Genomic DNA, 26,671 nt, shown 5'->3' with positions numbered 1-26,671 from the left:
TGAGTATACACATATGTGTGCAGGTGCTACGAGAGGGTGCTGGAGCACAGAGTTACAGGAGCTTGTGGACTGCCTGACATGGGTGTTGGAATTGAACTCTGGTCCTCAGGAAGAGCAGTGAGCACTCTTAGGTCTCTAAACTATCTCTCCAGACCCATTAACCTTTGAGAGTAAGACTTCAAGGAAAAGAGGGTATTAGAAGGCTATTTGGGAAGAAGACATTCAAAGACTAAGTCAAGTAAAGAAGGAAGGGGGAGAAAGGAGGGAAGGAGTGAGGAAGGAGGATATTACCTAAGGGCCTACCATACACAAATGCTTTGGACAGGGCTGAGTGGAAGAACAAAGGTGGGTGGAGAGAGCTTAGACTGCGGATTCTGAAGGCCAAGAAAGGCACGTGATACAGGTGTTTATCCCAGAGGGAATCACCGTCATAACTATGAGGAGAGACGTTATTCTAGAGGTAGTAAAAAGCTAGCAAGGGAGATAAGTAACAGAAACGACCGACAAGAAGTTACTATAAAAGTCAAAACATGCTTGTGGGCCTGAACCTGTCCAAGACGTGGGGAGGGACACCAGGAGAACAAATACAAGGGGGATTTGAGAATCCAAAAGAAAAAAAACTAAACTGAAAATTATGTCAGAACTAAATGCCAGGTGAGACAAGAAATACAAAGAATCCCTTAGATTTAGCAATTTTCCATTAACAACTTTGGGTAATAGTAGCTATACTCACTTTGGTATTTGTTACAGAGGATAAATTATAATTTTTGGAAGACCTCTTTATAATAATCCTTGAATTAGAAACCTTGTATTAACTAAATCACCACCTCCTGCCTCTGCGCTGAGATTTTGTCTGGCTTGAGCATGCACGGTTTATGCAGCTGTGCGTTCACCAGGCCAACTGCCCTTTTGTGCCCAGAAAACAGTTTCCTTGTAACCATCCTCAGCCTCTGGCTCACACAACCTCCCCACCCCTCCTCCACAATAATGGCTGAGCCTTGGGAGGAGGGTGTGTGTGTGTTATATCCTGTCTTACTCTATAAAGCAATTTTAGATCCTTATTAAAAGCATAATAAATGGGTTCTGCCACCTGCACTATTCAGTCTTACGTCTTCATTTTCAGTATAAGACCCACTCCATGGAAGATGTACCCTTTGTTTAATGCAAATAGCACATCTACTGCCCTTAGTCTACAATGTACCTTCTATTCTCCACCCCAACCTTGATTCAGATCTTGGACAGCTATCAACTGCCAACAGCTCTCCAGCTAGGGTGCCCATTTCCCCTCTCCATTTTGAGCTTTGGGCTACTGTGAGCTTGCACGGGTCTTGTGTGTGTTGATACAACCTCTGTGAGTTCATATGTGTAGTTGTCCTGTTGTGTCGAGAAGGCACTGTTTCCTTGGAGTCAGTCACTATATCTGGCTTTAAAATTCTTTCCAGCCCTTCTCTACAATGATCCACAAGCCTTGGGAAGAAGGCGTGTGAGTCAGGTGTCCTTTAGAATTGAACACAACTCCAATCGTAATTCTGCCTCCGTATCCAAACCATAATATGCTTAATTATAAAAGTCTATCTTCTTTCGTATTCTCCATAGTACCTAATACAATGCAAGGAGTCAACTGTTACTAACTGGCCAATGTAGATATTTAAATTAATCAAAACACGATACATAAAAAAACAGTTGGGAAGTATATTTCAATGGATAAACTGTGATGGTTATGAATAAGAAGAACAACATTATTTTGACATTTACTGAGGACAATGAACTATATGATATTATAAAAGTTCTTTTCTAGAAAAATAATTTTAAAAGATAAGGGAAAAATCCACATATAGTGATTTTGGAAGATTAAAAATGTAGCATGTTTCATTCTTTCAGGTATGCATTCACTACATATTTAATGACTAATTATTGACTACTATGGCTCAGGCATAAAATAAAGGAAACAGAGAACATTGCCTGCCACATTTAAAATCAAGTTTCGCACAGTCACCAAACCCAGACACTATCATGAATGCCAACAAGTGCTTGCTGACAGGAGCCTGATATAGCTGTCTCCTGAGAGGCTCTGCCAGTGCCTGACAAATACGGAAGTGGATGCTCAGAGCCATCCATTGGATAGAGCACAGGGTCCCCGATGAAGAAGGTAAAGAAAGTACCTGAGCTGTGGTGGCTCACGCCAGAGGCAGGCAGATTTCTGAGTTCGAGGCCACCCTGGTCTACAAAGTGAGTTCCAGGACAGCCAGAGAAACCCTGTCTCAAAAAAACCAATAAATAAATAAATAAATAAATAAATAAATAAAAGAAAGTACCCAAGGAGATGAAGGGGTCTGAAGGCCCATAGAAGGAACAACAATATGAAGTAACCAGTACCCCCAGAGCTCCCAGGGATTAAACCACCAATCAAAGAGACTCATGGCTCCAGCTGCATATGTAGCAGAGGATGGCCTAGTTGGTCATCAATGGGAGGAGAGGCCCTTGGTTCTGAGAAGGTTCAATGCCCCAACGTAGGGGAATGCCAGGGCCAGGAATGGGAGTGGGTGGGCTGGTGAACAGGGGGAAGGAGGGAGGGAATGGGGGTTTTGGAGGGGAAACCAGGAAAGGGATAACATTTGAAATGTAAATAAAGAAAATATATAATTTTTAAAAAATCCAGTTTCGCCATTCTAACATGAGTGATGGTAGTCTGTCAGAAGTGGGACAAGAATAGCTCCACACCGTCAGTGGTGTCACCTTCTGCCACTCACTGTTCACGCTCAGCTGGGTGCAGACAGAGAAAAAGAGGATCCAAGCAAGCACTCTTTATCACAGGCAACTTGATCTGAGGAGAACGTGCATTAATAATCCTTCTATGTTAAGTACAATAACACTTTGGTATACGCTAGGAACCAGGGTTTAATAATCCTTTTGTGTTAAGTACAATAACACTTTGGTATACGCTAGGAACCAGGGTTTAATAATCCTTTTGTGTTAAGTACAATAACACTTTGGTATACGCTAGGAACCAGGGTTTAATAATCCTTTTGTGTTAAGTACAATAACACTTTGGTATACGCTAGGAACCAGGGTTTAATAATCCTTTTGTGTTAAGTACAATAACACTTTGGTATACGCTAGGAACCAGGGTTTAATAATCCTTTTGTGTTAAGTACAATAACACTTTGGTATACGCTAGGAACCAGGGTTTAATAATCCTTCTATGTTAAGTACAATAACACTTTGGTATACGCTAGGAACCAGGGTTTAATAATCCTTTTGTGTTAAGTACAATTACACTTTGGTATACGCTAGGAACCAGGGTTTAAAAGAGTTTTGCCGGCTTTCAAAGATTGAATGATTTTTGTGATTCTGTTCTTTATTTGTTTGAACTAACACTGGATAAATGTTAGCCTCAAAGTTGTCTTAAAATACTTCAGACATAAAAGATCAAACTAAAAATGGATAACCATGCTATAAACACACAGGTCAAAGCCCTTTTGCCATAGTCGTGTCATGTGGCCTGCCTGGTCTGGAACTAGATATGCAGTCTAGGCTAATGGTTTTTTGTTTGTTTGGTTTGTTTGTTTGTTTGTTTGTTTGTTTGTTTTTTGGAGATAGGGTTTCATCTTGGCTGTGCCAGAACTTGCTTTGTAGATCAGGCATCTACTCATGCAGATCCACCTGCCTCTCTCCCAAGTGCTGGGATGAAAGGTGTGTGCCATTATGCCAGGCCAGCTAACTAGTAACTTGTAATTCTTCTGTCCCTGATCTCAAGTGCTTCCGAACACAAAGTCCTTCAGGTGATGTATCTCTTCTGCTTCAACACTCCTTGTCTGTACTCGAATCTGCTGTGGGGGCAATGCCAGACTGATTCCTTTGCTGACCTCTAGCCTCGTCCTAGCTTCCCATTGGTCCTTGAAGTCATGTTTCTGTACCACGTGATTTTGTCAGACACTATCAGCTGCCTCCAGGGATGGCAGCAAGGTGAGAACAGATTAGGACGTCTGTGAAGAAACTTTCTGGGGGGAATGGTGGTGCTCTGTTTTGAGTTCTAGGCTATACAAAAATGCGTATTTATAAAAATAAACAAGTTCACACTTCATATTTGTGTCTCTCTGTATGTACTTTATTTAAAAACAAATGCTATAAGAGTAATGTCTAATTTATATTGAAAAATGGGGAGAAAGTACACTGACATTAGCAATTTAATTTGAGATTTTTCAGTATCATGGAGTGGTGAATGGCTAGTAGGAACAAGCACACACACACACAGAGAAGATAAACCCAGAAACTACTGTCAGTGGAAGAACACAGGCACTGGCACCCAAATCCCTTTGCCTCAAGCTCTAAGAATGTCATCATAAACATTGTGGGGAAATTATTAAAAAGAAAAATTTATGGTAAAAGCTTAACATTTTAAAACTGTAACAGTTCATCATTATATTACTATGCTGATCTTTAAAGAGCAAAGGTTAGTTCTCTCCTCAGCTAACCGCTGCACAGTAGCGTCCAGGAACAATCATGTGTGTGCTCAGTCTCCAGAGCACTGCCGTTGGAGTAGCTATACCATGGCCTTTATACAGGCACCCCTGGTAACAGAAACACAACACAATGTGAAGGGGCCTGGGAACAATGACTTTACGTGCCCTTCCCTACCTGGTTGTACATGTACCGCAACATGAAGTCCATCAAGAAGGACTTCCCTTTTCTAAAGGCTCCAGCAACAGACACAGCGACCACCTCCTTGTCTCTGACGGCCTGGGACAAAAGGATGCGGTTCAGCGCAGCCTCGTCCAACTCAAAGGAATGGTCGTCCTTGACGATGAGGACCTGGACAGGCCCTGCCTTTCTCACTGGCTCCTCCTCTTCTGAGCTCCAGTCGCTTGACTTCTCTGAAAACCCACCTGTGGAACAAAATACCAATTACTTCAGCTAATTATCTCAAGCAGAGTGAGCATGTTCATCTCTAGTCACGTGTTTTATATCACTCAGACCAAGGTACCTGGACCAGACCGGGGACTAGTCTTCCTGGTCATGGGATGCAATCAACCATTGTTTTCCTTTTAAAATGCTCTAAGTCTAAGTCGGTACAAAGTTCTTTACTAAACAAGAAAAAAAAAAAAAAGCCTAAGCAAGCACTCACCTTTTGAAGCAGCTGAATCTCATGATTGTATTTCACCGAGCCATCCTCTAAGATGGCTTGGCTATTTAAACAAATCCTTGCAGTGCCTCTATGTCGACGCATGAGAGTATTGGGAGTGTGCCTGCACATCAGTGTGCATACAGACGGAGGCCACAGGTCAATCCCTCTGCACAACCCTATTTGTCTTAGGCAAGGCATCTCACAGACTCTGGAACTCACTGATTCAGCTCGACTGGCAGGCCGGCAAGCCCCAGGGATCCTCCTATCTCTACCTTCCCAGCACTAAGCTTATGGGTGAGGACCACCATGCCTTGTTTTTGTATGGTTTCGGAGAGCAAACTCAGGCCCTCAGGCTTGTACAGAAAGTGAATAACTGAGTCCAAAAACTTGTATTCAGACATTTACATGTATGTCCACACTCATATCATTAACGTATATGTGTGGCATACATATATACATACATACATACATATTGTTATTTTTATTTATGTATATGGTATGATAGTATCATGTGTGTGTGTGTGCACCTTGTTTGTGTAGGTTCCCATGGGAGTCAGAAGAAGACATAGTATCCCTGGAGCAGGAGGTACAGCTAGTTGTGAGCCACCTGATGTGGGGACTGGGAACTGAGTTCAGGTCATATGGAAGAGCAACAAATGCTCTTAAACACTAAGCCATCTCTCCAGACACCATATTTTAACAAATAAGCAAACAAACAACAAAAAGAATGACCCAGATGACCACAAACTTCAGAAGCCAATCAAGAGACCAAATCTCAGCACTCATGAGAGAGAAAGAGTTAAGATAAATTCTAAAGCATAGGGTGTTCAATGAAATTACAGCAGACAATTTCCCAGCCTGAGGAAGAAATGAACATCCAATCCCAAGAGGCACTTGGAATGACAAGCAGAAAACACAGGAGGAGAACATACACTCAACATGCAAAACCACTGCACCTGCACAAGCACACGTCACCTCTCCACGCTTCACAAATTAACAGATGTAGAGCAACTGTTAATTCAACATAATAAACTTTATTATAGTGTTCTTATGTATTTAGCACTTTGCTATGTCTCATAAACTCCTTATGAAAATCTGAAAATATATCTATTGTGTTTTAAAGTTTTACTTTTGGTGTTTAAGCTCTATCAGGAGTTGGTACTTGTATAAAGTATATAATAGAAATCAAACTTTTCCTATATCAATAATACTTATCTTAATTAAAATCGTTTAGAAAAGTTATTACCTATAGTATGGAAAGCCTCTCTTGTCTAATTAATATTAGTTTAGGCTATTTTAACCCTTTGGAGCTGTACATTATAATCAATACGATAAATTTGTTTTATAATTAAAATTGCACTGTACTGCTACCACAGTGGCAAACCAATAACTACGGAAGCTGAGGCAAGAGGATCTTGAATTTGAAGCTAGTTTGGGCTTTGTAGCGAGAAAAGGGTTCCTATGCCCTTTTCTGGCCTCTTCAGGAACTGCATACATGTGATGCTCAGGTGCAGGCAAAACACTCATACAGAAAATAAAAATAAGCCGGGCGTGGTGGCGCACGCCTTTAATCCCAGCACTCGGGAGGCAGAGGCAGGTGGATTTCTGAGTTCGAGGCCAGCCTGGTCTACAAAGTGAGTGCCAGGACAGCCAGGACTACACAGAGAAACCCTGTCTCGAAAAACCAAAAAAAAAAAAAAAAAAAAAAAAAAAAAAAGAAAAGAAAAATAAAACCTTTTTTAAAATACTAAGAATTGTGCTAGTTTAGTAGAGTCGAGGTTAGAGATTTTCCTCCAAGATTCATGACTTCATTGTCCCTGAGTAGTAGATTCATGACTTCATTGTCCCTGAGTAGTAGATTCATGACTTCATTGTCCCTGAGTAGTAGGTTTTCAGTACCAGGAATGGTTTCCCTCTTGTTGAGAGGGTCTTAGGTCATGTGCCAGCATAATCTCTAACAAAAATCTAAGCATTTGTCCTTAAACACAGACAGATGTAGTCTTCACTTCTCCCTTATCAAGGAAAATTCTCTTTGTGAAGACCACAACAGAAAACCACAAGCAATCAAACTATAGTGTTATGGAGCCCATTCCCAATGGTCACATCTACCAAACCCTCCCACCCCCGCAGCCACACCCACAGCTCAGGGAGCATAATGGAAAGGAAGGAAGAAGACTGTGTGAACCAGAGGACCATGGAGTTTGCTGTGAGATATTATGTAGTATCTCATTATAGATTATTTACTCTTTATTCATTCATAACCCCGCCTTTTCATGGTACACACAGAAACCTGTGGTCACATCCCTAGATCCCTAGATATTATGTAATATCTCACAGCAAACTCCATGTAATATCTCCTAGTAATATCAAAAGCCACACCATAAAGTCTCACCAACATCACTGCCCAAACAGACATTTCAAAGTGGACAGAAAAAGTTCATGAGGTCTCAATCCTACACAATGAACTCCAAGCAACGCTGACACTAGGAGGCAGTCTTCCCTGTGGAAGAGCACACCAATTAGTTATCCAGTATCAAATGGTCCGTCCTGATACAGACAACATTATACCAATTGAACATGATATACTTAAGAATATATGTATATACATATATGAATATAACAATTCACGAGAAAAGAGGCCATGAACTTGAAAGAGAGTGTGTGGGGTATAAGGGAGGGCTTAGTGCTGCTGCCATGCAGAAGGAGCTGCAGTAGGCAAGGGAGCTTCCTGGATAAGGCCCACTGTTTTTCACAACTTCGATGGGTGTACTCTAGAGAGGCATAGCCCAAGGGGCTTTGTTCCAGAATTGCTTCTGCTACTGATGTGCCTTCCCATGTTTGTCATTGCTGTGTATCTGGCCTGGTGTGATTGGACATGGGGAAACCTTCACTGCCTAGATAACCTAGTGTGGTTACTTCCTGAGTGAAATTATTATTGGGCAAATTTCCCTGTAGATCAACATGAAGATAAACTTTCATGAGATAATATTGTTTAGATGAATTAGTGATTTTACAGAATTCCTGATTTGATTTAAATGGTTTTAGGAAGTTAGAGTAGTGGATAGAAAGTTCAAGGAGATGATTTAAGTTGCTTTGCCTGAAACACATAACACAGCAAGAACTCCTTGTAGAACAGTAAGCAAAGCCTGCAGAGGTAGAAGTGAGCACAGAGAACTTTCAGGCATGACAAGCACGCACTTGTACTTGGAAGAGAAAAAGACTTGGGAGAAGTTAGTGATCAAAGAAAACATTTCATTCTAGGTCGGGTCTGAGTTCCTGGATCTTGTGCTCTAGGGATGCGGCCACAGGTTTCTGTGTACACCATGAAAAGGCAGAGTTATGAATAAAGAGTAAATAATCTGTAATGAGTATAAGAACAGACAGCAAATGTTTTGCCAGTTTAACTGAACAAGACTTCAAAAATAAGACATAAGATAGATGGTGATCTGTTTCTTGGCAAATACATACTATAGACTGGCTTGCTTAAATTCTGTTAATCAATGACAAAAGAATTCTTGCTTTGGGATTATGTTGAGCTTGTGGAGAGAGCACTAGCTGGGAAATGTTTAGTGAGAGATAAGTTTCAAAGAATCTCATAATGAATAATCCTTTTGTAATACCCTTTATGTAATGACGTTAGTCTGTGTTTTTAAGAATATGTTTTGTGTTGACTGTTTGTAGAGAATGTGTAACTTGTAGTTATGAGGTAATCTTTTTCCACATAGAATACTCTGGCTTAGGTGTTTAAGAGAAAAAAAGTTGTTGGAGTCAACTTGTTGGAGTTTGCTTCATCCACCAAATATGTGTATATGTGTGTGTGTGAATGTGTGTGTGTGAATGTGTGTGTGTGAATGTGTGATTCTCAGTCCCCGCCCCATTTTTCTCTTTTCCTTCTCTCGAACCCCCCAAAATTTAAAGAGTCCAGAGAGTTTCTCATTGGTCACAGGGAGTGCTGGCCCCAGTGAATCAAGCTTTATTCCCTCAGAAAAAGTTTGCTAAGTGATCAATGGTTGACTTCACATTTGACCACAGTCTACCCTGTGGTGTCGAGGCTGGCAACAGCTTAGAGAGAGGAAATGAAAAAATACAGAAATTATATTATAAGCTGAAAAATAAAAATAAAAACGATAATACTGTACACATATAAAAAAGAAACAGAGAAGGAAGAAAGAAAGAAAGAAAGAAAGAAAGAAAGAAAGAAAGAAAGAAACAATGAACCCAGTGCTGACAAGAATGTGAAGCCAACAGAATGCTATTTTCCATGTCAGAAGGCCAGACTGTGCAGCACATGTGCAGACAGGTTCTTTCTCACAGTTGCAAACCCAAAGACCCAGAAATACCATTTGTAGAAACTTATCCAAAGTAAATGTAAACCAAAAATTTATCCACAGATGTTTACAGTAGCTTTATTCATATTAGTTAAAATTTAAACAGTAAACAAATGCTCCTCAGCTGGGGATTAAATAAACAAACTAGAATATTCATACAATGGGATATTATTCATGGATGAAAGGGAATAAACGACTGATTCATGCAACATGGCTTAACCTTATAAATTTCACTTAAATGGCAATACGCTACACGGTCCCATTCATATGAAAAGTCAGCCGAGGCTAAGTATATTAGTGGTGGCCAGAAGTGGAGTAGACAAAATGGACTATAAAGAGAGACAAAGGTATATGGAGTAGTGTAAAGATTATACTCTGGTTACAGTCTCATAACATGACTGTACAAACTTGTCACAGTCATAGGACAGTACACTAAAAGAATGAATTTTATATATTAAGCTTTGGTTTTTGAGTAAGAAAAGTCATTTACATGACATAATTGTGACACATTTAGCAATAAACTTAAGTGATATGTTGGTACACAGAGTGCAAGTTTGTAATGGGTGAGAAAGTGTGCGGATCTCAGTATTTGCAAAGTGCCATGAGATAAATGCTGCTACCACGCCTGTTTCATCTGACTGTGGAAATGGGAAGAGGAGCACCCAGTAAGCCATCATGGTGCCAATATACTACAGCAGTCAATGAAAGGGACTTCAGACCTCTAAGGAAAATACAAAGCAGCACTACAATACAAATACAAATGTTCCCAGACTTAAAGATTCCATATTGTAAGTGTGTCAACAACCCCTTTGATTTCTAGATTAGCTATAACAATAATCAAATTCTCAGCAATACTTCTCACACAAATTAACAAGTTCAGATGGAAACACAAAAAACAAAGGCCAACAAAGAAATCTTGGAGAACAAAGTTGGAGGACTTATAGCTCTAGCCATTGACATTTCAAATGCACAGTAATTAAAATATGATGATATTAGCTAGGTGTGGTGGCACGTGCTTTTAATCCTATCACCTAGGAGGCTGAGGCTAGAAAACTGCTGAGAGTTCAAGGCTAGCCTGAGCTACAGAGAATGTTCTAGTCTGATATAGGAAACACAGACAAACAAACAAACAAACAGGTGTGGTGGCCCATGCCTATAGCACAGTACTAGGGAAGCTAAGGCACAAAGACTGCCTCCGTTTAGGCAAACCTGAGCTACAGACTATGACTCTGTTTAACAAAAGAAAAGACAATAAAGTAGAAGAGGTAATAAAAAATGTTTAAGGATTCCAGACACACAAGTGTTTCTTATTTTTATCTTATTTATAACAAAAAATATAACTGCAATAACAAGGAAGGATTTATCTTCCCAATAAATTATACAAAACAATGAAACATTTACAAGGAAATGAACCTCTGCTTCTACTTCATCATACTCAAAGCCAACTTAAACCAGAGCTAAGGATAAAACAGGAAAAACAGACAAAGATTACAAACAAGCAACTGACAAGAAACATATTAAAAGGCTCCATGTATAAGAAAAGATATCCAATGTCTGGCAAATAAAACTGAAACATATACTGATAAAGCACTTGCTTTGCAAAGATCAACAACTCCTTGTTTGCATGGTTGGTCAGTCCTTGCAGGGGACAGCAAAATGAACACAGTGTCTTATCTAGCAGGCGAGCAAATACCTGTGAAGAGTGTAAATGTACATAGCCTTCAGCTTAGAGAGGCTAGTTCAAGGAACTCATTCCACAGACTAGTCACATAGATGCAAAATACCAGAAGCTATAAACATCCTTCAAATGAGAGACTGCTCAATTAACTGTGGTTTATTCACCTACAAAATATAATACAAATGCAAAGAATGAGGAAGCTCGCTTGGAATAAATGCCATTGCATATTCTAGTAATTCAAGATATATCTTAGCATGTACAATACGTACAACTATGAGAAGTGTTTGTGTGACTGGAGGGCTTATGGGGTAGAAAGGACAGAACGGGTTAGCAGGGTTCCCAGGGGCCAGGTCAGTCAGAGAGAGATGAGAGGTGTGGGAGGATTTGAAACGAGGTGGGTACTGGGAAGATGGAAAGAAGAAAAACCAGTGTCTGCCTGCTTCTCATTCCTGGCTCTGGCTCTGCAGGGCAGAAGTGAATAACATAGGGAAGACTGAACTTGTGGGGGGTTGTTTATTTGTTTTCTTCTCTTCGCAGTACTGGGTATGAAACACTTTATTTTGCTAAGCAGGCACTCTACCACTAACCTATCCTTCACCCAGCCCTAATCCAAGATTTGTCCACATCAGATTTCTGCCTTCTTAAATATGTTTTCTTAAACTAAATTTAATATCAATTCCCCAAACAGCATTCAACTCTCAAAAGAGAAAAGGAAAGGAACAGGTCAGGAATAAGCCAGGCAGGGACAGCACTTACCATAATGGGTATAGACAGATGGCTCCCCAGCAGAGGACCAACTGGCTGTGGCTTGAGTATGCTTTGTCCCCACTGAGACACACTCAAATCTGGCTCCCACTGAGAGCTGGTGGGACCATTAGAAAGTGGTGAGGTCATGAAAACTCTTATGAACATACTGCTGTCCTTCTTGAAGAACTTAGCAAATTCTCAGAAGAGTGAACAACATTCTGCTCTCGCAGAACTAGATTATTTACAGCAAGAGTGGGTTGTTAAAAAATGACACTGTTTCAAAGGTCTTTAATGTTAGCATAACCCCTCCCCATACTTTCCTCTCCCCTGTATCCATTAATCTAGCTGTTCCATCATTGACCCTTCAGAAGCTGTGTTCCTGACTTCACCACATACTAGAATCATAAGATGTAAGGAAATCAAGCTAGTGCCAACCAGGAATCTTCATGCCTACCAGCTAGCTTTCAGACCTCTGGAAGGTTCTATACAGACTAACAAGAAAGCAAAGTAATCAACAGCCTTACCTAGCTGTGTACTCTGTGAGCAATAGACGTGCACTGGTGCAATAGAGAAATGAATGTTATGCGAGCAGTCAGCCACTTTCTGATCAGATATGATGCCCATTCCACAAGACAGAACCCAGGCTTGGCACTACTAACTGAGCCAAACTTGTGGCTGGCTAGGTCTTATGGGAGAACTTAGTATTATCCTCCTGCTACATGTACAAAGTAATAAACTATCCCCTAAATTCTTATCCCTCTCAATCCTCATCAGAGAAACTTCTTCTTGCAATAGATAGTAATTAATACAGAGACTTACTAGTGGTCATTACACAGAGAATAAGATACTTTGAAGTTCTTAGTTCTGTATGGGACATCTATATCACACTCATTTAGCCTAGGGCTCAGTTCTGTCATAACAGAGAAGCAAGAGAAGCAAGAAAGATTGTAAGAGCCAGATGCAGGAAAGCAGTATTTGCTAGACATGACAGGGTCCTTGCACACAGACTCACATCAGCTATATGACCACATGAACAAGACCTGCACAAGATCAAGTTAGTGAAGTCCCACTCCTAGCTGAGGAGCTATTGGCAACTGACGGCTGCTGGGAGAGGGAGTCAGTTTCTTTAGGGATGCAGGCTCTGAGAAGCTACTCCTGTTCCAATAGATGGTCCTTTACCCATGCACGTGGAGGCATTAAAGGGACTTCGTGGGTTCAAAAGCAGAGCACATGAAGCTGAGAGGGGAAGGGCATGAGGACTGGATAAGGGGAAGGAGTGGAGGGAAGGGAATGAGATTTGTCAAAATACACTAAATAAAAAAATAGCTAAGAAAGGTGAAGCTGCCCTGATGTGCTGTCTCTTTAACACATGCCCTTGCCCTGCAGGTTTCTGTCAGGATGCAAGAGCAGGCTCTCATTAGACATGGCCATCTGGTCATGCACTTATCCACCTGAAGGAAGCGGGTCACAATACATCTTTCTTTAAAAAAAAAATCAATCTCAGGTATTCTATCACAACACCAGAAAATTGAGAAGGAAATAAACATTCTGTTTCAACTTTTTGCACACTGGGTTTTGCATTCTAAGCAGGAAAATTTTAATCTTATGTGAAATTTCTAAGTCACTAGAAGCTGGTACTCAGCTATTAAATTCTGATATGCATAAAGGAAAAAAATCTGAAAAACTTAGAATAAGAGCAAATAATCATTATTACATAATAGAGATTCTTATCAGAAAGTTTTAATGATTTTCCTAATTGTAAAACTCATTAAAAAGAAGGAAAGAAAGAAGGAAGGAAGGAAGGAAGGAAGGAAGGAAAGAAGGAAGGAAGGAAGGAAGGAAGGAAGGAAGGAAGGAAGGAAGGAAGGAAGGAAGAAAAAACTATATTTTATCTATTCAGGAGATACTAACTCAAGAGAGATAATCAACTTTGAGTACTCTGGGGCTATTTTAGAGAAAATCTTGCAGGCAAGAGGATTCATTTTATAGGTAGCATTTGATAGGTTCACAAATGGAACCAGCAAACAAAATATTAAGCATTTATGTTAGTATTAGACAAAAATATTACTCTAGAGGCCTACTATACAAAAATAAAAGGCCAAATTCTTCAAGAAAACGTGATGCTGTCATATTGGTAGATTCTTAATAGTTCAAAAGTTTGTAAGTAAAGCTTAACAGAAAAGAAGGGAGACAGGCTGGAGAGATGGCTCAGCGGGTAAGAGCACTGACTTGCTCTTCTGAAGGTCCTGAGTTCAAATCCCAGCAACCACATGGTGGTTCACAACCATCCGCAATGAGATCTGGTGCCCTCTTCTAATGTGTCTGAAAACAGCTACAGTGTACTTACGTATAATAAATAAATCTTTAAAAAAAAAAAAAAAAAAAAAGGAGACTTGACAAATGTACCAACCAATCTGATCATTTTAAAATGTCAATCAGCTTGTAGTATCTGATAGATTAAAAAGTCCAAACCTTGGGCTGGAGAGATGGCTCAGCAGTTAAGAGCACTGACTGCTCTTTGAGAGGTCCTGAGTTCAATTCCCAGAAACCATATGGTGCCTCACAACCATCTGTAATGGGATCTGATGCCCTCTTCTGGTGTGTCTGAAGACAGCTGTAGTGTATTCATATACATGAAATAAATAAATATCTTTTTTAAAAAGTCCAAACCTTGCTAGTAAATGGGAGAGAATGAACTACGCATTGAGAAAGTCTGAACTAATAAGGGGTATGGAAATATATCCTAGGGACAGTTAGAAAGCATGGGCTGGGGACAAAGCTCAATTGCCTGCTTTGTAAAGTGAGGGAGGACATGAGTTAAATCTCCAGACCCACAAGAAAAAGCCAAGCGTGGTGATGCACATGTGTAACTTCAGTGCTGGCAAGATAGAGACAGGCAGATTCCTGGGGCTGGCTGCTCAGCCAGCCTAGGCTAGTTCCAGGCCAAATGACAGAACTGTTTAAAAAGCAAAACAAATGGTACTCGAGGAATGGCACATGGCTTGCACAAGCACGCACTTATTCGAGTGCACACATGCACACACACACACACACACACGTGCCCTCACAAATTTGATATTATTTTGGAATATAAAGTAAGCTTCAAAAATGTTCAAACTATTGAAGGTTAGAGAGATGGTTCAGCAGTTAGGAGCACTAGCTTCTCTCCCAGAGGACCTGGGTTCAATTCCCAGCACCCACTCTGAAATCTGCTAAGACAGAAATAAATAAAATAATATATAAAGATAAACAAGCCACTTACGAAGAGATAAATACCACAACACTGTACTTATATGAAGCACCTACCATAGACAACAGCACAGGGAAGGAGAATCCAGCATCTCAAGGAGCTGAGATGGGAAGTGCTGGATGGATGGGCAGTGCTGCTTAACAGGGGCAGAGTTTCAGCTTTACAACTAACTTAAACATAGTGATGGGTGCAAAAGTATGAGTACTTATGTCACTGAGCCAAACACTTAAAATGATTAAAATGGTAAAATGTATATTTTGCAATAAAAAATACTTGAAAAAGTAGTACTATCATTTAAAAATCAAGTACTAGAATATATTTCAACCTTCAGATAAGGAAAGATTTCTTATACTATAAAAACCATAAACCATAAGGAGAAGTACTGAGTGATTAGGTTGACTACATTTAAACATAGAGTGCCTGTCTACAAAGAGCAAAGCCACATCACAAAGTAGGAAAAGGGACCCAAACAACGAAGGTAAGTAAAGAACTCAGAAAATCCAGAAGAAAAAACACCTATTAAAATAAGCAAAGGACAAACAGGCATAGCTGGACCATGTGGAGATGAATAAACAGAGACTGGGGCTCACACATCAGTACAGGCAGGTGGAGGCAGTGACAAGGCCTCACTCCACATTACAACACCAGGCGTGGGTAAAGACACAGGGTGAAAAAAATATTTTTGGAAAAAATGCACACTCTAGATTCCTACTATATTACACCATGAAATTTTGTCTCCTAGAAATATCATAGAAGCTACACCCATGAAACCTCATCAATATGGCTGCCTAAACAAGATCTGAACAAGGACAATACCAACAGGCATGTTAACATGGAAGGGGGAAATCTCACAGGTCCTCAACCCTACACAAAGAACTACAGGCCACTAAGGAATACTGAGAGCAGGAGAAATAGTCTTCTCCAGGTAAGAGACCCCAGACTGGCTATTCAATACCAAATGGTCAGTCCTGCAATCACATACATGTAACTTTATATGGGCTGAGCAGGCTGTATGTGTAGATTTAGGAATATAGGTGTGTGCACAACACACACACACACACACACACCAAACAAGAGGGAGTGCATGGAAGAGTTAGAAGGAAGAAAGGGAAGGGAGGAAATTATATAATTTAATCTTAGTTTTACAAAAACAGACAGACAGACGGAAAAACCTTAAGTGTAGAATTAAGGCAGTCCTGGTGGTACCAGTGTATACTACTGGCCACTTAGGAGGCTGAGGTAGGAGGATAAATTCAGTACCTGCTTAAACTGTAGAATGAGTTCAAGATTAGCCTGAGCCACTTAGTGTGACTGTCCTACAATAAAAACAAACACTGTGCTGAGACTGAAGCTCAGTGGTCGATGGGAGCCAAACTCATCCAGGGCACTAGTTCCCTCACCAGGGCCGAAAGAAGGAAGACATCTATTAATGAGGTACACATACTTACTTAGGGGAACCATTCAAATTATCACGAGGATAAAAACACCACAAGTGTGTAAACGTGTTCACCTTTGTAGGGGAAGGAGAAGCTGCCATTAAGGAGGCCATGGAAGAGTAAGGAAATACTGAAATGGTTCGTCGGGGAGTGCGGACACAGGGGGTCACTATTACTTTTAAGCTGACTATGTATACCTTATATGCTCTTTTTATAAAGATATTTATATGAATTTTTATAGAAAAAAGTTCAAACCTAAAGACCTTTTCAAGAGTGGAGGTATTTTAGTGTGACTCATCCTCCTAATGAGCATGGAATCTAATTTATAGTTAGTCTGGACTAAAAGTAAGTTTAAGAAGGGGCAAAGGTGTATCCCAGGAGTCATTAAAACAAATTTGTATCAGAATCTAAGTCTATGTGTGTACGTGTGCACATAGGTTTATATGTGCATGTGTCTGTGCAAGTGTGCACATGCGAATGTATGTGTGTATACATGTGTCTATGTTTATGTGCATGAGTGGGTGTGTGTGTGTATGTCTGTGCATGTTTGTGTATATGTATAAAAACTGATTATGGAATCAGCTAAGTGAGAAAATGTTGGGAGGTGAGAATATATAGCACATGTTATATAAATGCATGAGTCATGCAGCATGTGTCATATATATCTATGTGTCATATAGTACATGTCGAGCCTAAAAGAAATTTAGAAATTTATGTTGTTTTGATTTATAAGGACGAGGTATATGGAAAAACATCCCTCACGGGTCACATGCTTGAATACTCGGTTCCGTATTGGTGACACTGTGTGGTGATGCTGTAGAACTTTTAGGAGGCGAATGCTTGATGAAGGAAGTGGGTCAATGGGAGTGCACCATGAGGTTTTGTAGCTAAGCCCTACTTCCTGTCTGCTTTTTCTGCTTCCTGTTGATCTCCCTCCTAAAGCATAAGCCCCAATAACCCGTTTTTCAAGTTGTTTTTCTCAATTACTTCATCATAAGAACAATAAAAATAACTAATATAATTAAGCATTGTCACATTTTAAAGAAAAGGCAATAAGCAATATTGACCTTAAACAATAGCCCAGCTCTATGAAAGTCAACGTCACACTTCAGTACCTAGGAAGCAGAAAGAGAACAGAATCCTGATATGGAGTGTACTCTGTTTCCTCCATGTCCGTAGTAAGAAGAACGAGGCATCCTGTTTAGATCTGACCTCTGTCATTCACCAGCTTTTCTATCTCCTGCATATGACTGAGCACAGTGGTCCTGATCGCCAGAACCTCAATCATACCCTCTGTCATGATAATCCTGACAGTGTGCTCTGGCATGGGTAGTCCCCATGTAAATGCCTGCTGCCGGGCATATGCTCTTTTGCTAGAGAGACACCAGCTCTGTTCTACTCTAGTTAAGCTCCATTTCACCACCATGCTCTTCAGCTTCTTCGAAGTTATTTGCATTTCCAAAACACACAAAGGCAAATTCACTTCAACTCTGAGACTGCTGGTCATATACAACACCAGTAATGGAACGTATCTAAGAATAGGTCTTTCCAATCTCTGTATAGAATACATCTCAGCTCACATGTTCTGAGATAGCAGGCTGGGGTCAGGCTTTTCCTGATTCCCAGCATGACAGGCCTGAGTAGACTTGGGAGAGAGTGGGTGTGTCCTCTGAGATGATCTTGGCTCTAACCCTGGGAGCACTGACATCATGACCTTGTATTACACTCTGAAAGCTTCTTCTCCCTTAAATCCTACACTTGAATCTGGCCCTGGACTTTGCTCTACACCCTGGAAACATGGTGCTTTCTCATTCTGATATGGCTTTCCTTTCCCTTACTTCTTTGGCCCGCTTTCCATTCTAGTCTCGCTTCTCGTTCTTTCCTTGCTGCATATGAAGCTCACTGCTGGCTGTACTAGTGAGTGAGGCCTTAGGGCTCATGACTCATCACGGTTCCTCTTTTTTTTTTTTTTTTTTTCTTTTCAAATCTGTTTCTCTTATTCCCAAGCTTCAAGTATGCACTTAACAAGTGGAACTTTTTTTTTTAAAGATTTGTTTATTTATTATATGTAAGCATACTGTAGCTGTCTTCAGACACACCAAAGGAGGGCGTCAGAACTCATTATGGATGGTTGAGAGCCACCATGTGGTTGTTGGGATTTGAACTCAGGACCTTTGGAAGAGCAGTCAGTGCTCTTAACCACTGAGCCATCTCACCAGCCCCACAAGTGGAACTCTTGGTAAGTTCCACATCTTCCCACTTCAATATTAAGCCATTCATCAGAGTTCTGCTCATAACTGTATTATATCCTGACCATTGTCAGTCTCCCCTTAAAAACAAAACCAGAAACCTAAAATTTCCTAACCTAAAATTTCCACAATTGTCATTCCTACAAACAGAAATTTCTTATATTTACTGTGCAGCTAAGATGGGTTCTGTTTTAAGGTAGCCCAAATGAACACTTTATTTCAAACATTTTAATAAGATATTATTGTACTCTCAGTTTTTGTCAAACTGTAGAAAACTAAATTCTTGCATTGTATCTTTAGTTTTGGAGAAAGTTAACAGAAATAAATAAAAAGGTATCCACTGTTGTCCTGTTTCTGGTAGATGTGCTCCAGCCTGCACTCAAAGGCTGCTTTTTGGGCTACTGTTTCTGATACTCATCTGCCCCCTTTACTGTCCACACTAGCACACTTTATCTACTTTTCTAGTCCAAAGTGATTGAGTTTATAGAGCACTGCTTTCTTCTACCAGCTTATTCCTAAATCAGCTTGTTGTGACAGCCTTTGGCATTGTTCTAGCTTCTGGTCCTCAGTACAAGAACTGTAGAAATAACCAGCCCTGAGCTACATACTAGTCTAGAATACAGAAAGTGTGGTGTCTCTGGCAAATTGCTTAGGATCTCTAATCTCAAGATTTCCTAATCATTAAAATAACAATAATAATGCCTGTAATAACAATAATAATGAAAGGTCAATTCTTAAGTACTTCCATATACTCAAACTTCCTTCATGCAGAATTCAGGTTCAGGTGGTAGATTCTCAGTGGAGCTTACATACCTGCTTCCCAGTGGTGACTCTGAGTAGGATCCTCAACACCACCCCACACTCTGGTCAACAACGTTAAGTTTTTCTGCTCTCTAGCCTCCCTGATCTCTGTAAAAAAGCACTGTCGCCTCAGTAAAAGAATCCTCATCTCAAAGTTCTACAAGGTCCTGGCTCTTATTTGCAAATGATCTTCTTGTTCTCTCCTCAGGAATCATCGTATTTTCAGAGTCTGGGCTATCTACCCCGCCTCACTTTTGTCTTTGTGATGTCTCTGATGGCGGCTAGGAGAAAGGACCACGGCGCTGTTTTCTTTAAGCATCAGTGGACTATTTTCTCATCAGAGAAACTCATGGCTTCTCATGAAAACCTGGTTTCCATATTATCCTCACATTCCAACTCATTCATTTGTAAAACCATTCCATGGTATCATGCTACAAAAAGTAAATCAGAAGAAAACCCTAGCTGCTAACTACAGTTCTCTAACTTACAAAATATATGACTTTAAGTCATTTATCTTACCAGTGACTTCCATTGTTTCCATCTGCAAAACAGATACGTAAAGACATGAGTATTTTAACAGCTAAAGAGTAAATGGGATAATTCAGATGAATTTGCATTGAATATGCTGTCATATGCACTGCCAGGCACACAGTACTATGGCGGGAAATGGGAATACAGTGGAATTAAGGTAGGAATGGTTAACATCTTTGTTAAAATTTCTACCTCTTATCACTGTATTTCCTAAATAATTTATAGATACTCCACAGCAAGGAAAAACCTAAGTAGTGAAGCATCCCCACAAAACACTGAAGTCAAACTCTAGCATTTCGTTGTTTACTGAAAGTTTCCAGTGGACAAGTAATGACTGTAACACCCCCACCCCCAATGTATCACTTATAATTGGTATTGTCCTGATGATTTTGGAGTGAACTGTTAGGAAGATGAGTATTAAACATAAATGAGCTAAGAGACAGTTTCTCAAAGTAACAACATCACAGGCTAGCTGTTCCTCAACTACTTACAATACTAATAAATCAAAAAACAGATTTCTAGGCTTTACTTCAGACCTGTTGACTCAAAACCCCTGGCTGGATGCTGTGGGGACATTTATTTCTATTAAGTTTCCAATGTGATCTTATGTAAATCCCATTTGAGAATGGCATATCCAAGAAAGGGGGGGGGGACCCACTATCTAAGAAATCTGTAACCGAAGATGGAAGAATAATGAGCTAAAACATAATAAGAAAATTTTTAATTCTCAGAAAAAAAATTCTACATGCCTGGTTCCTAGCTGGGTGGAGTCAACAATCCAACCACAGAATAATACTAAAATCTGAGTTGAACACACGCACCTTCACTGTGGCAGTCAACAGGGTGCAAAGTCCTCCTATTCTAGAGGAAGAACAAGGTGCAAAGGGACACGAGAACCTTCAACCAAGCTTTCAAAGGAAGCAAAGACTGTATCTGCAATATTGAAATCCAGGGTTGGTGATCTTGAAAATGAAATTGCTTTTAACTATTGCCTGCCTGCCCTACCTCTCCACAGCAACCACTGATCTAGAATACTCTCAAATGATCCTTGCCCACAGAACAGGATGATCTTGTGGCCACCGCATCAATGGAAGGCAAGGAGGCATTATAACCTTTTAACAAAGAAAAACAAGCAACTGACTAGAAGGTACGACTATCCTCTTAGTAAGATGACAGAAATAGAACTCAGAATCAGAGAACCAAGGAGCACTGAACTCCCCTAGTGGGCATGAACTTTCAAAACAATAACAAAGCAAAACCACTTGAACACAATGTTTCTCTTATGCACCACCTGTCTTTGGTTTGAGATCTGCATTGGTTCCGATGATAAAATTAGTTTATAGGGCTTTAGTTAGGATGTTGATGAGCTAAGCATTGTGCCTGCAAGAAATCTGGAGCCCAACCTACAAGGCCGCCCAGCCTGCCCACACTCCTCCAGATCTGGTCAGAACAGCAGAGCGGGCGGGGCGCGGTTTCTCCCGCATCGCTGCGCTCTTCTCCTCTCTGCCTGCGTGAGCACCGCCCACCCACTCGCGCGTGAACCCACTAGGCCCAGCCCTTCCCTAGGCCCGGTGCTGAATCATGAACCCAGTATCTCTACAAGGTAAAAATCGAAGAACAAAGCCAGGCTAGTCTGAATTAGCCGAAAGGTCCATGTCAGCCAACAGGCTAGAACCCCCAACTCTGCTCGCTTTCTTCCCCATTCCTCCACTAACCCCAAACTGAAGTAAGTGTACAGTGCTGGAGACTCTCAGGAGGGTACCCCATCTCCCAGGCTGCTGAGATGCTCCTGCAGCGCAGTGTCCTAGCTCGCGCGCTCCACCTCATTGTTCCACGGCCCGCCCAGAGCCCGCCAGCATCTGAGTAAGCCCTTGCCCCAGAAAGCTGGCTGGGGATCCGCTTGCTCCAGATTGACCCTGTTCCCCTCTTTGCCAGCAACCACAGCTCTAGACCACCTTCTGCGCCCCCCTTTCAACCTATCTCTAGGGCGGAGCCCAGAGTCCCGGGAGCAACGGGGTGGGTGCTGTCCAAATGCTGGGAGGAAGCGGTGCAGGATGGGGAAGGAGCTGCAGGCCCGGCCTGCACCAGGCTCGGCACTGGTGACAGCGCGATTCCTCGGAGCAGTGAGCAGTCTTTGGTCGCAGAGGCTGGAACCCAGCAGCAGAAAACACAGGGCCAGACCCTGTGTAGGCTGCACAAGTTACCAATTGCTACTCACCCCAACTGTTTCTGTCCCTGCGGCTCTTAGCCATGGCGGTCTGTGGGCTGGTGTGGCGAGGCGCTGTCACTGCTCTTGCCGTCTTCTCCAGGGCCCCGCAGGTTTCTGGCAGTTAAAAGGCTCTGTGCCCGTTCTGTGCGCAGTTCGCTCAGATTCTGAGGATGTTGCTGTGGCGCTGGTGGGAAGGACTGGGGAAGAAAAGGGAGGGGAAAGCTGATGAACGGAGCTCAGCATCACCAGCTGGAGTTCACACAAATACCAGCGTCACACCCTCTGTACCTTGGCCCACCCCCAGACTGTGAAGACAGTGACAGACTATATACTGCATTGTTTTCAACGGAAAACACACAAAAATAAACGTCACCCCTGTACATTTTCACAGAATTTAAAAGCATTATCTAGCGACAGAAATACACAAACCACCATTATTCTGGCTGTTCCAATACATGCTAGCAACATTTGGACAAATTAAAGTGCTCTGCATTCTCCTCCAGGTGTCATTTGTTAAGTAACAACATACTTTAAAAAGAGGATACCTTGCATTGTTGTTTATGTATGCTGAGCAAGACTAGATGTTAAAATTAAGCTAATTTAGATCAAAGTATGCTAGAGGTTCACTGTAATTTGTAACTGGCTCAATGTCTAATTGCAACATCTATCCCAAAGTTGCAAAGACTGTCTGAAGATTTTACACACACACACACAAACACTAAAATCAGGCTCCATATGGGTGGTACAGGGTGCCTTGGCAGCCATAAAGGTTGCAGACAAATATGAAGGGAAAGCACGAGCAACAAACACTTTTAAAAATACCCTTCCTCTTTTTCTTTTTTTTTTTTTTTTTTTTTTTTTTTTGGTGTTTCTGTCTCTCTACCCATACTTCTGGTGTGGTCAGCATCCTACAGACACTATCACTTCCTGCTCTTTGACCATTGGATATTTCCACCCCCATTTATCTCCTCACTCACCACCAGCCTCCTAAGGACTAGATCCATGGTCTCCACTTAAGCAGAATATGTTACAAGCAACTCCTCACTTTTGTAAGCCCATACCCCCTTTTCAGTGAAGTCATCTATGGGTAAATACTATGAGACTGGGCATTACAAAACGCCTTAGTAAATAACTATGTATACAGTGAATCTTCAACTGTTGCCTAAAGATTTTTCATCTAATGACTTCAGTACATCCTGGTATCCTTGTCTGAATTACTTTTATATTATTTTAAATGGAATTTTAAAAACAATTCTATAATTTCTTTACATTTTACAGTTAGTCCTCTCTCTCTCTCCCTCTCTCTCTCTCTCTACACACACACACACACACACACACACACACACACACCTTATATATGTTGAGCATCCCTAAGATGGTTTAGATGAGAGATCTCTCAATAGTCTTAGACATTTGAACACTTGGTCTTCAGTTGGTGGCACTGTTCCAGCAGGTATGATCTTGTTGGAGGAAGTATGTCAGTGAGGGCAGGTTTTGAGAACTTGCTTGCTGCTTGCAGTTGAACGTGAGCTCTTAACTGTTCCTAGCATGCTGCCTACCTGATATCATGCTTCCCAGCCTAGACAGTAATAGACTCCTCCCTCTAGAACTGAAGCCCCAAATAAATCCTTTCTCCCCTAAGTTGCCTTGGCCATTGTCTTAGTTTGGGCTTCTATTGCTAGAAAGAAACATCACAACCAAAAAGCAAGTTGGGGAGTGTTTATTTGGTTAGACTTCCATACTGCTGTTCATTATTGAAGAAAGCCAGAAGAGGACCTCAAACAGGGCAGGAACCTGGAGGTGGGATCTGATCTAGAAGCCATGGAGTGGTGAGCTTACTGGCTTGCCCAGCTTACATTCTTTAGAACCCAGGATCAAGGATAGAACCACTGAAAATGGGCTGGGTCCTCCCCTATCCATCATTAATTAAGAAAATACCCTGAGGCCAGATCTAATGGAGGCATTTTTCTCCATCGAGGCTCTCTCCTCTGAGTTAACTCTAGCTTATGTCAAGTTGACATAAAATGAACCAGCATAGTCACGTATTTAGCACAGCAACAGAAAAATGACTACAGGGTACATGAACTCTTTAAAAGATTATTCAATGCCACCCTTATTTTTAAAGTGTGTGTGGGTGCACGCACGGAGTTGTTTGTGTTTGTAGAGGTCAGAGGAGGATGTCTAGTGTAATTTTCTATCATTCATTGTCTTGTTCTATTGTGACAAAGTCTATCATTAAACTTGGAGCTCACCAATTAGGCCAGGCTGGCTGTTAGCAAAGCCCAGAGCTCCTCTGTCTCTTCCCTAGCTAGCACTGGGGTTATAGGTGGCAGCGTTCTGTGGCTTTTTCCACGGGTACTAGAGATCTGAACTCAGGCTGTCATACTTACACAACCAGTGCTCTTATTCACTGAGACATCTCTTCAGTCCTCCTGCTCTTTAATATTCAAAATTCCCTAGATTTAGCCAAAAGGCTCCTCTCTGAGTCTGCTCCTATATTTTTAAATTAACATTCACCCAATTTATTTTAGGCACTTCCTTGTTTTCTGGCACAAGGAAATGTTTCAGGGTTCCCTCCTGTTTCCCCACCTCAGGCAGCACTGGCTCCTCTCAGGTTGTACTCACAGCTGCTGGAGTGCCGCTGTTCCTTGCTTCTTTAGGAATAGTTTATCTATAACAGAATATTGCCTCACAGCCCAGGTTGGACTCGATCCCGGATTTTCCTGATTCCAACTTCTGAGTAATCCATTATAAGCGTGTGCTACAGTCATGCCTAAATTTATTTTACTTTATTGTATTATAGTTTGAGATAGAGTCTCATTGTGCAATCTTGGTTGGTCCAGAACTCACTATGTACACCACCCTGGCCTCTTTCTCTGCCTCCTGAGTACTGGTATTAAACAATAAAATAACAGTGAACTTAACACATCACTTGGGAAACTGAAAATGAGTATTTCAAGTCCAAGGCCAATTTTAAATAAATAAACTCAAGGGCCAAAGTGAACTACATAGTGAATGCCTTAAAAATAAATAAAAATTATAACAACAGGAACTAAATGGAACTGTATTCTTTTGGTGGTGTTTAGTTTAGTTAGTTTTGTATTGCTTAGCATCCATGGGTTAGAAATTATGTAGGTACTAGGATTAAAGAGATATAAACAGATAATGACAGAGATGGAGATAGAGTTACCTAAGATATAGGAGAGGGAGGATAGAATGAACTCTGAGACACTCAAGTATAATCTAAGGTATTAGTATAACATAATAAAAACACAAATAATCTGAAATTTTAAGTAGCCAAAAGTTCTCAGATTTTTTTTTATGTCCCAAGCGAGCACATGCAATGGCCAGTAGGACATCTTTAGTTTCTAGAGAAATGCAAACCAAAGCTGATTGTTACCATGTCACATCTGCAATGACTGAGCAAAAGTAACCACAGAAAGCACTGATGAATATGTAGGGAAATGGACACCTTCACACTCTACAGGTGAAACATGACATGCTACAGCAGCATGAGGAAGAAGTGTGGTAGTTCTCAAGCTAATACAGGATTATTGTGTGGCTCAGCAATTCTCCTTCTAGGTGTATATCCCAAAGAAATTATGACGCAAGTCCACACAGAAACTTGTTTAGAAATGGTAGTGTTAGTAATATAGAAGAAACAGAAGCAACTGTGGTGATTTGAATGAAAATGGCTACCACAGGCTCTTAGAGATTAGCACTACCTGAAAGGATTAGGACCTGTGCCTTGCTTGAGTCCTTACAGCCTTATTGGAGAAAGTGCCTCACTAGGTTAGGCTTTGAGGCTTTAGAAGCTCGAGCCAGGCCCAGTGTCAATCTCTCTCCTTGGTGTCTTGTCTGCCCATGCAGTTATAGAACACTCAGCTACCTCCCCAGCACCATGTCTGCCTGTACAGTGCTATGCTTCCCTCCATGATGATAACAGACTAAACCTCTGAACCGCAAGCCAGCCCCAATTAAATGTTTCCTTTATAAGAGTTATTGTGGCCATGGTGTCTCTTCACCCCAATGAAACCCAACTAAGACACATCTCAAATGCCAAATAACTAATGGGTAAACAAAATGTGAGATATCCATACAATTGAAATACTATTTATTCAGAAGGAAAAAAATAAATACTGATACATGCTACAACATGAATAAACTTTGAGGTAAAGCTCTTGCATCTCAAAAATCTTAATATTTAAGCAGTTTCCTCCTCTGCATCCCCCATTAATTTTTTTGTCCCTTCTCACATTCATTTTACCTCATCATAAATAAAGTCCTTCCTAACTTAGTTTTCCCACCACTGATTCC

General features: G+C 41.0%; 1 protein-coding gene across 2 annotated transcripts in view; it reads right to left on the bottom strand.

Moving 5' to 3' along the window:
- Atl1 (atlastin GTPase 1) overlaps nt 1–26,671 on the bottom strand; it is a 68,917-nt gene that overhangs the window by 32,281 nt on the left and 9,965 nt on the right. For both annotated transcript variants that reach the window (XM_021178705.3, XM_021178703.2), the window contains exons 2-3: nt 22,364–22,551; nt 4,639–4,886 (exon numbers count right to left, since the gene is read on the bottom strand). In XM_021178705.3, coding sequence (XP_021034364.1) covers nt 4,639–4,886; nt 22,364–22,397 — 282 coding nt within the window. In that variant the 5' untranslated portion in view covers nt 22,398–22,551. The remainder of the gene's footprint in view (nt 1–4,638; nt 4,887–22,363; nt 22,552–26,671) is intronic.

Source organism: Mus caroli, unplaced genomic scaffold (assembly GCF_978045245.1).
Source record: "Mus caroli unplaced genomic scaffold, Mus_caroli_1 scaffold_14, whole genome shotgun sequence".
In the NCBI taxonomy this organism is placed as follows: domain Eukaryota; kingdom Metazoa; phylum Chordata; class Mammalia; order Rodentia; family Muridae; genus Mus; species Mus caroli.
This window is presented reverse-complemented; position numbering and strand designations above follow the sequence as displayed.